This window comes from Cibotium barometz, chromosome 22, assembly GCF_041138505.1.
Source record: "Cibotium barometz isolate CiBa-2024 chromosome 22, ASM4113850v1, whole genome shotgun sequence".
Lineage (NCBI taxonomy): Eukaryota > Viridiplantae > Streptophyta > Polypodiopsida > Cyatheales > Cibotiaceae > Cibotium > Cibotium barometz.
The window spans coordinates 54,729,134-54,738,770 of record NC_141067.1 but is presented as its reverse complement, the minus strand read 5'-3'; the positions used below and the strand labels follow the sequence as shown (position 1 = coordinate 54,738,770).

General features: G+C 41.3%; 1 protein-coding gene across 1 annotated transcript; it reads left to right on the top strand.

Annotated features, from left to right (window-relative positions):
- The first annotated feature begins 2,478 nt into the window (after positions 1-2,478).
- Positions 2,479-8,570, top strand: LOC147626726 (uncharacterized). The gene is made up of 7 exons (XM_086816739.1): positions 2,479-2,922; positions 4,703-4,950; positions 5,101-5,294; positions 5,457-5,539; positions 5,678-5,941; positions 6,074-6,209; positions 8,173-8,570. The coding sequence occupies exons 1-7, from the start codon at positions 2,712-2,714 to the stop codon at positions 8,372-8,374; spliced, it is 1,338 nt and encodes a 445-aa protein (XP_086672865.1). The 5' UTR covers positions 2,479-2,711; the 3' UTR covers positions 8,375-8,570.
- Positions 8,571-9,637: the final 1,067 nt, after the last annotated feature.

Below are 9,637 nucleotides of genomic sequence, written 5' to 3'. Positions count from 1 at the left end.
AGAGAAGACATAGATATAGAGAGAGAGTGGTTGTAAAAAAGAACCGCTCCAAAACCCGCTCGGAGAAACCCGCTCTGTGCCCATTCCCAAGCCGTGGGATATGATGGAAGCTCATATATGAGAAAATCAACCAAGTCCCCTCATTTGATCTAGTAATGGAGTCCACTTATGTTTTCATTATACTTTGGAGTCTTAGAGCTTGAGTTTCTTTTGTTATTAGGATTTGCTTGTTCATTAGCATTTCTCTTTTGATGCTCTTAAGTAACTTGATGTTATTCATTAGAGTGTGCCTTCCAAGAAATAGACTCCTAGCAAATGTACCAAATATTTGTTTGTATTTTGGGCCTCATAACCTTGTAGTGAAGATAAATCTTTCACAAAATCTCACACATAAGCACAATAGACTCCTAACAAATACACCAAATATTTGTTTATATTTTGGGCCTCATAATCTTGTAGTAAGAGAAACCACTCACAAAACCTCACACATAAGCACACTCTACCGAATAACATAACCTTACTTAAAGGCACTAATCAAAAGAGCAATGTAATGATTATAAACACAGATGAATAAGCAAATCTTAATGACAAAGAAACTCAAGCCCAAAGGCTCCAAGCTATTATAAAAACATAAGTAGAATCCATTGTTAGATCAAATGAACTAAAATGCAAAGTCCAGGGTCAATGTGTTTTACCTTGAGAGATCCCATGTTCGTCATTTATACAAAAGCACCTAGATTGCATGTTTGCCATATGCATTCTATTTAAGGTCTCACAATTCTCTATAAAAGGCCTCAATGCGCTCATTCAATGAGTAGAGGGAGGGGGTGAGGGGAACTCATGTTCTAAGGTTGTATTAATTAAATGCCATGTCAATGGCATTTAATTAATACACCTACAAAAAAAGTTGTGAATATACACCTACACAAATTTATGCATGTTTATGTCAAAAAAATTATGGAAATTATCAAGATTAATGGCCTTCTTTTACAACCCTATTTTTTTAAGAGGCCTTATGTAGAAGGTTTGAAGGCCTTATGTAGAAGGTTTGAAGGCCTTTAATGCCCTACGAGTAACCTCACCCGTCTTTGACGGGAAGGATTCTTTCTCGATCTCCATCTCTCTCTTTTTGTGCTTGCAAATAGGCATACATAATTAAAAAAAATCAAATTACAGAAACATCTCTCTCCCCCCTCCTCTTTCTCTCTCTCTCTCTCTCTCTCTCTCTCTCTCTCACACACACACACACACACACACACACACACACACACACACCCTCTCTCTCTCTCTCTCTCTTTTCGCGGTTAGCTTGCACAGCCTTGTAGTTTTCAAAAAGAATAAACATTAGTTACTAAGGTCAAACAAAAGCATTAAAAAATAATAAATTTTAAAAAATTACCGCCTTGCCGTTCTCTCTCTCTCTCTCTCTCTCTCTCTCTCTCTCTCTCTCTCTCTCTCTCTCTCTCTCCTCCCCCTCCTCTTTCTCTTTCTCTCTCTCTAACCCTCTTCTATCTCTCTCTTTCCTTGCCTCCAAAAGCCACGCATAATTTAAAGAAATCAAATTAAAGAAGCATCTCCCCCCCCTCTCTCTCTCTTTATCGTTTTTGCAGGCTAGCCTGTAGTTTCCAAAAGAAAAAAAAACAAGTTACTAAGGTTAAACAAAAACATAAAAAATAGTAAAGAGAAAAAATTACCACCTTGCCATTCTCTCTCTCTCTCCCTCCTCCACTTTCTCTTTCTCTTTCTCTCTAATGTATAGATACAGACATTAAAGAGAGAGAGAGAGGGAGAGTGATTACCTCCAAACATCCCCAATACGCGAGAGAGACACCCAATTCTAACCTATAACCTGCATAAATAAAAGTGAAAGCTGAAGAGAGAGAGAGAGAGAGAGAGAGAGCCGCTTAACGTCGACTTTATTGATCTAGAGAGACTAATCGATGGAAAGACTTGAACCCAGGTGGGTCCATGTCATCCCAACAAGTAGCCATTTCTATCCCAACAAGTAGCCATTTCTATCCCACGAGATGGGTGGCAGAAAGGTAGTGAGAGTGTCCTCTTTTACACACATACACACCTAGGGGAGCTTAACGTCGACTTTATTGATCTAGAGAGACCAATTGACGGAGAGACGTGAACCCAAGTGGGTCCATGTCATCCCAAGAGAAGAGAGAGCTCAAGCAATTGTATTGCCCAAAAAAGAAAGAAAGAAAGAGCTCAAACAAATTTAAATCAATGTAAAGAAGAGAGAGAACGAGAGAGCTCAAGCAATTGTATTGCCCAAAAAAGAAAGAAAGAAAGAGCTCAAACAAATTTAAATCAATGTAAAGACTCCAAGCCTGAAGTAACGTTTCTTCTTTTGAAATTAAAGTGATCCTTTCTTTTTTAAAGCACTTAAGATAAAAGAGATAAAGGAAGCTTCCCTCCACTCATATCGTCTCCTTTGGTGCACAAGACGACCACGCCACCTTTTGCCCAACCTTCTCCTTTGGTGCACAAGACCACCACTCATATCGTCTCCTTTGGTGCACAAGACCACCACGCGTCCTTTTCCCCAACCTTCTCCTCCGGGTCGGCAGCGCTCTGTGTCTCCGCCACCGCCGCCACCGCCACCGTCCAATCCTTTTTTGGTCACATGCTCGCCATCTGCTTTCGAAGCCTCAGCCATCTTCTGTGCACAGAAGCGCAGCGCTAAAGATCTGGCGGGGGCCATGGCCACCCCCGTGCATGCTGAATTTGATGAAAGCAAATACCAGAGAATCGAGAAGACGGAGGCTAGTGGCATCGTCATAGTTGGAGGTGGGCTCGGAGGCCTAGCACTGATGCTGGGCCTCCAGGAGCGAGGCATCCCTGCGCAGATCTTTGAGAGGCATCCCGGCCTTCGCTCCGACACCGCCACCGCCATCGGCATCGGCCCAAACGGTGAGCTTCGCCACTTCTCTTCTAAATTGGCGTAAAAAATGAGGCACTTCAAAATAATCAATTTGCTGAGCAGATCAAAACTGTCATGCCTCATAATTATGATCCAGCCCTATTGTCCATATAGCTCAACATCTCGCCTGTTTGAAAATAGACGATTCAGAAAATCCCTTGTGTCAGTGCATGCCCATAGCAAATGATAAATACTCTCCATTTGATGATTGCGCCGGAGTCGTAATTTTTTACTTTGCCAAACACTCTCCTATTGAGAGCGTTCTCATGAGGCATCTCCATAGAAAAACCTTTTGTGTTAAAGGCAATTTACTTTGCCATATCTTTCCCAAATTACCTTTCCACCAGCCTAAGGACTTGGTCATATGCCACACCTGATCTGCATGCCTGTTTATCCATGGCTGTGGAAGTAGTAATCTATATCCGCTTGTGAAGCTAGAGGGCTTGCTGCAACTTCCACTCTTAGTGAGTGGCAAGAAAAGCGGCTCGCTCTATGTGCACCCTCTGATGATAATGGAGATGTGGTCAATAGTTATACCATCCATGTAATTAAAGCACAAAAGGTCAACATCCCTCGCTACAAGGTGAATCTGTTGAAGATCTCTTCACACACCCCTGTGATTTCAGTTGTGTGGCCAACAATTTGGGTGTTTTATAAATGGAGTTTTGAAGAACCTTGGTATCCCAATTGAAACACCCCAAGTAAGAGTCCACCTACTTGTGTGTCCGCCCAAGATAGATTGCTCACATTTGACAGCTTGGGAAGCACATCCATACCACACCCCTAGCCCTCCCTGTTGTCACTCGCACAGTTAACCAGTGGGCTAACCACTAGCAATCCAAAGGTAGAGCTCCCATACTGGTCACTACAAATGAGCTAGAATCCCAACTTTATAGCCGCGATGACCAATTCACATTGCTATAAGAACCTCTTAATACTAGCCACGTTATGTCCACACAATGTGGGACATAACACCAAGACTCTATACTCTATAACTCCTTTTTTATTTAACCCATTCTAACTCTTGCCCAAGATCTGCCATTCCCACCTTAAGCTTGTTCACCTTTATGGGTGAGGCAGCTTGGTGATGCCCACCTCAAGCTTGTCCACTCAAATTGTGCCTCATTGACTTCCCTTTGAACTATGAAGAGCTTTTCAAACACTCTACTCATGCCTATTGGCCTTGGCCCACTTTTCAAGTATGCGTAGCTTAGCCATTGTTTCCAATTAGTGCCCTTGTGTTCTCCCCTTTGGTGCCAGAAGAATTGGACCTTCAAAATGCAAAAAACACCTTCAAATTTTGATTTTGAAGGTTTAAAAATTGGCTGTTTTCAAGAGACTCTAGTAATAAAACCTGTAAAATTTGTAAAACATGCATGGAGATGGAGGATTTCCACCTATAAATGAGAAACTTCATGGTAAGCATTGGATGCTACAGTTTACCTTGGTTCATCCGCCCTGAAGTCTTCATCACCTGGATGAAGGCCTATTTCTTAGCCCTATGAAATGTAATGTTTACAGCCAAGCATATTGCCTTTCTAGGAGATATTTTATAGACATCTCCATTCTTGTAGAGAAAATACTTTGGAATTAAACACAGCAGGTTCTCATACATCGTTAAGGATGACTTGATGTGGTATTCCAACTAAAATTCCATTATGGTGACAAATGATGGAAAACCAACGAATATCTAGTTCTGATAAGGTCTTCAGCTGGGCTTCTGAGATTAACTTGACGAGAAGACCATAAGAAACATGTGATTTTATGCAGGTGTGACAGCTTTGGAAGGAATTTACCCTGGCTTGAGTAAGATTATCGCAGACCATGGCGTGTACACAAAAGTTTTGAAAGTGGACGTTGTCAATGGTGGGAAGGAAGTATCAAGCAGGACCATGGAGTGGCCTGAAGGAGCATACATCAATGTTAGTTGGAAATTGGTGCAACAAACTCTGGCGGAACTTATTGGCCATGACACCATCTACTGTTCCCACAAGCTTTTGTTTTACAAACCATCCATGGTTAGCTCAGAATCTTGCTCTGATTAATGTCTGTGTCTTTTTCCATCAGTCAATCAAAAGACAGAAATGGTGCTATCTTGGCATTGTGCAACTCTCCCATCATTAGGATAACTCCCAAATCTGCACTGAAGGTTTGGTGGCTTTGCCCAGGGTGGTGTCGATGCATATTTTGAAGTGACAGATGAAGCCACCAACTCCTTAAGCCATCTGAAAATTGTCAGTGCAAAGATGCTTATTGGTGCAGATGGAATATGGTCAGTGGTAAGGAAACAGATGATTGGTGATGAGCCTCGATACCTCCACATGGCTGACTGGAATGCTGTTGTGTACAATCCAAATCAGGAGTGAGCAATTTGCTTTTTACTTTCTGCTTCTTTTTTTCTTTGCCCCTTTCGTTTCTGCTTTTTGCATTTGTAAATGGATCCATAGATGATCTTACTTCTGTTCCACAAGAGATCACAAAATTTGGTTTTTGATTCAATGTGTTACTGCAAAGTGTATAATAGGCTTATAAAAGGTGTGGGAAGGGGTGAGATCTATCTACGGCCTGAGGTTAATGGAGCCATAACTTTCCTCTTGGCCAATGCAGGCAAGTTCTTTTATTTTCTAATTTGCTTTCAAATTCAACAAGCTGTGCAATAATAGTGTGATGTGATCTGTGTCAAGCAAGGGGCTCCTCTTTGAGCTTGGCCCCCTGGTTAATTGTGTTTGAGTTCTTCACATGAAGGCGACTACACACTTTGGATCCTTCGGAAGCTGGATGAGACTGGAGAGATGGCTACAAGCTTGTTGACAAAGCAGGGAGGCCTTGGAAACCCGGGGTCAAAAACGCGAGCTTTACAGCAATTGCAAGGCCTTGAAGGGTGGGATGTGCTCAAGAAAGCCATCGAAGTGACCAACCAGAAGCTCATATTCGAGCGAAAGATCATGGACAGGCTACCTCTGGACAGATGGAGTGATGCTGATGGCCGTGTTCTACTCATAGGAGATGGTAAGAGGATTGTAATGTGTGCTTAAATTAGCCATATGCTACCCAGAGAGCAAGGACATAATAGCATTGGCATCGACATAGATTTTCAAGGAAAAATATTTCACCCATGATTCTAATTTCACTTGCAAGCAGCGGCCCATGCGCAGTATGTGGGACCTGGTCAAGGTGCTAGGACAGCATTTGAAGATGCACATCAGCTTTCAATATTTCTTGAGGAAGCTAAGGACTCTTCCTTTTCGAGGGAAAGCATCCAACTGGCAGCTCAAAAGTAAGTTGTGTTTATGATTGTCAACTATTTTGGACCTACATCCATTTAAGATAGAGGTTTTTAGAAGCCCCCCAATTTGAGGGTGGGGATTCAGCTCTGAGTGCTTGCTTCGACCCACAAAGGTTTCCCTTGATCTTGCTTCAACCCACAAAGTTGTCTCTTGATCTTGCAAACGTGTTTAAGATGCTCATTCCATTGGATGCCCTGGGTGCCTTCGCTTTAACCCACGAACTTGTGTCATGGACTTGCAAACATGTTTTAGATGTTTTGGATGTTTGTATCTTGGGGTTTATTGCATGCACACATCCTCTTACAAATCTTGGGGAGTTAAGATCAATAGAGTGTTTCAGGCATGGTAGCGGATTTGGGTGCCCACAGCTGCAAGGGAGCTAGGCGGCCTCTGTGGCTCGATGTGAACTTGGTGTTGTTGAGTGTATGGGCAGGAGGGAGGGTGTATTGAATGGGTGGGGTGGTTGAAGACGAGGTATGGAAAGGTCTTGCTGATTGTAGGAAGGTCCAGGTGATGGGTCGTACCATGGCTAGGCTTGCGTGCCTGTCATGGTCTCTCCATCTAGAGATGTGCTTGGAGGGTTATTGACGATGAGGCTAAACAATACATCTTCTAACAAAACATGCTTACTTGCTTTCCTCAAAAATGTATATTTCTTAGAGGACTCCAATCCCTCAGGTAGCCTACCAATCAACAAAAACATTTCCTCTTTTGAGAGGGTTTCCTTGCCCAAGTACATAGGTGAATCAGATCTGATCACAAATACCCCAGTGATCATCTCCTAGGCCACATGAGCCTCTTCATTCTGCTTCCTGTCAATATGCTTGATACTCCATGCTTAAAATTCTTAAGCAATCCTTTGATCTTGAAACAAAGCTGCTTTATCTTAGGGTTCTTACTCTGCTAAACTCCCAGTACTCTCTTAATAACTAAGAGAGCATCTCCCTTGATCCTCAGTCTTCTGATGCCATACTGCAAGCATACCTGTTCGTATATGAACAATACCTGTGTGTCTATTACATGCAAAACTTGTGGATATTGCATGTAGCGTCATGCATGGGCATTGAGCAAAATGTGGGCCCATGTAAAAGCTTTTTCTGGTGAAAACTCCAACACACTACTCGTCTAAACTCGGATCACATACTTCCCTTGTATGAAATGACTTGGGACCCGAAAAATCTAGGAACTAGGCCTATGATAGGTTGGTGTGCAACTCAAAAATTCACTCTTGACCTCCATTTTCCATAGTTGATAGGGATGCTACTACTCTTAAGTGTAGCATGTTGGGAACTAAACGGTATGATAGGTTGGTGTGCAACTCAAAAATTCATTCTTGACCTCCATTTTCCATAGTTGATAGGGATGCTACTACTCTTAAGTGTAGCATGTTGGGAACTAAACGGTTTTTTTTTAAATTGTTATAATGGCATTGTGTCGAGTATATAACTACTAGCTTGCCCTTATACTTGCTAATTACTAATCTATTCGAGTTCTGGTTGACCGTATTATCGCATTGATATCCAATGGCTTGCATTTCTTTGGGCTAGTTAGTATCCCATGCATCCATGCCCTAACTTGTGGGACAAAATCCCATCCAATCCTAGCTCTTCCCTCAGATGGTTTAGGGCTAGAGGCCATTTGATCTTTCATTGCAAATTACTCTTGCATGAAATGCGTTTTTGCAAAATCTTACAAATTAACCTAAAAAAAAAGAACAAAACATACACTTGGAATTAGTGTATGAAACATGTTTTTATCTTGACATAGGGAAAGTATTTAAGTGCACTTCAAGACACTTGTTTAGAGTAATACACAGGAATTGGAGAAGTTAGTTTATTAGCATGCAAGGAAGTGGTGGAGCTATGTATATCTTATATGAAATTCATGGTTTGCATTCAAATTTTCTCTCATTAAATCTTTTTGTCTGATTCACATGTGTATTTTGATTGCAAGGTTTGAAGATGTCCGCATTCCTCGCATGAGGAAGATGCAAGAGTATGCAGCTCACAGCACTCGGCAACCTAGGTTTCAACCAGAGTGGGTGCAAAGATTGACTCCTGAGGAGGCACAAAAGAGAGGAAATGAGTTTATGAAATGGGTAGAGGCCTATCCAAAGAATCAACAAGGAGATCCAGAGTCCACCTATTTCAAGTAAAATGGTATAGCTAAAAATGAGCCTTGATGCTTGTTATTGTACATAACCTCAACAATAACCATTCTAATTATAGAGGCCTATCCAAAGAATCAACAAGGCCTATTTCAAGTAAAATGCTATAGGTAAAAACGAGCCTTGATGCTTGTTATTGTACATAACCTCAACAATAACCATTCTAATTTAGCTTGTTACTGTACATAACCTCAACAATAACCATTCTAATTATAGATAATTTAGCTTGAGCACAATGCAACACCTTCAACTTGTGATTGATGTGCAGCTTATATATAATAGGAAGCTCAGAGAGTGATGCTTTTTATCGTTGCCGACCTTTGTCCGAGGGATGTTATCTTTAAAAGGGTTTCATGAAGAGCACACAAATGCCTTGTTTCAAGATGTAGACCACATATCATGTGAGAAAAAGGCATGTTAACTCTATGATAGTGTAAAAACATTACTTGTATTAATGGTATGACTGACTCTTCATGTAAGTATGCTAAACCTGGAGCCATACCCAGAATTATAGGCTACCCTAGTTTCTGGTGGTCAGTTGAATCTCTTGCACACAATAGAAAAAACCAGTAGAATGAGCTTCTTTGTGTCTATAAGCATTGCAAGACATTAACGGTTGTACATAACAAGAAAGATATAATGCATTAAGATTTTCACAAGGCAACAACAGTTGCAAGACCGTGCAACCGCATCGCAAGGTGCCACCCAGACAAAGGTTGGGACAAGTGAACACTTTTCTCCTTAATATGGTTGTTTATTGTCTCAATTTTATGCAGATGGGGCATTTTCATGCCGTGTGTTTTTCCTACCATTGTGTAGTGATAATTTTAGCCAAGAGCCCAAGCACACCTACTTGCCCTTCAACACACACCCTATGTCAGCATGCATGTCCCATACCTACTCCTGATGGCTACCATGAGTGGGCTTACCATTATATATAGCCATTGTCCAAGGTCAAGTCCCATGAAGAAGCTCACAATTATGAGTCACAACGAGGCTATCTCTTGTATCTCTCAATTCATTGACATGAAAACATGCATACGTACTGAGACACAATTTGAAATTCACCTCAAAAATCTCTTGAACCCACCAACATATCTTTCAATTTATTGACGTGAAAACAAGATGCACACATACCGAGACACAATTTGAAATTCACCTTAAACATCTTTTTCAAGATCAAATAAGACCTTGGTGACAATTTACGGACCTTTCAAGTCGTTATTGCTAGTGAATCTTAGGAATTATCAA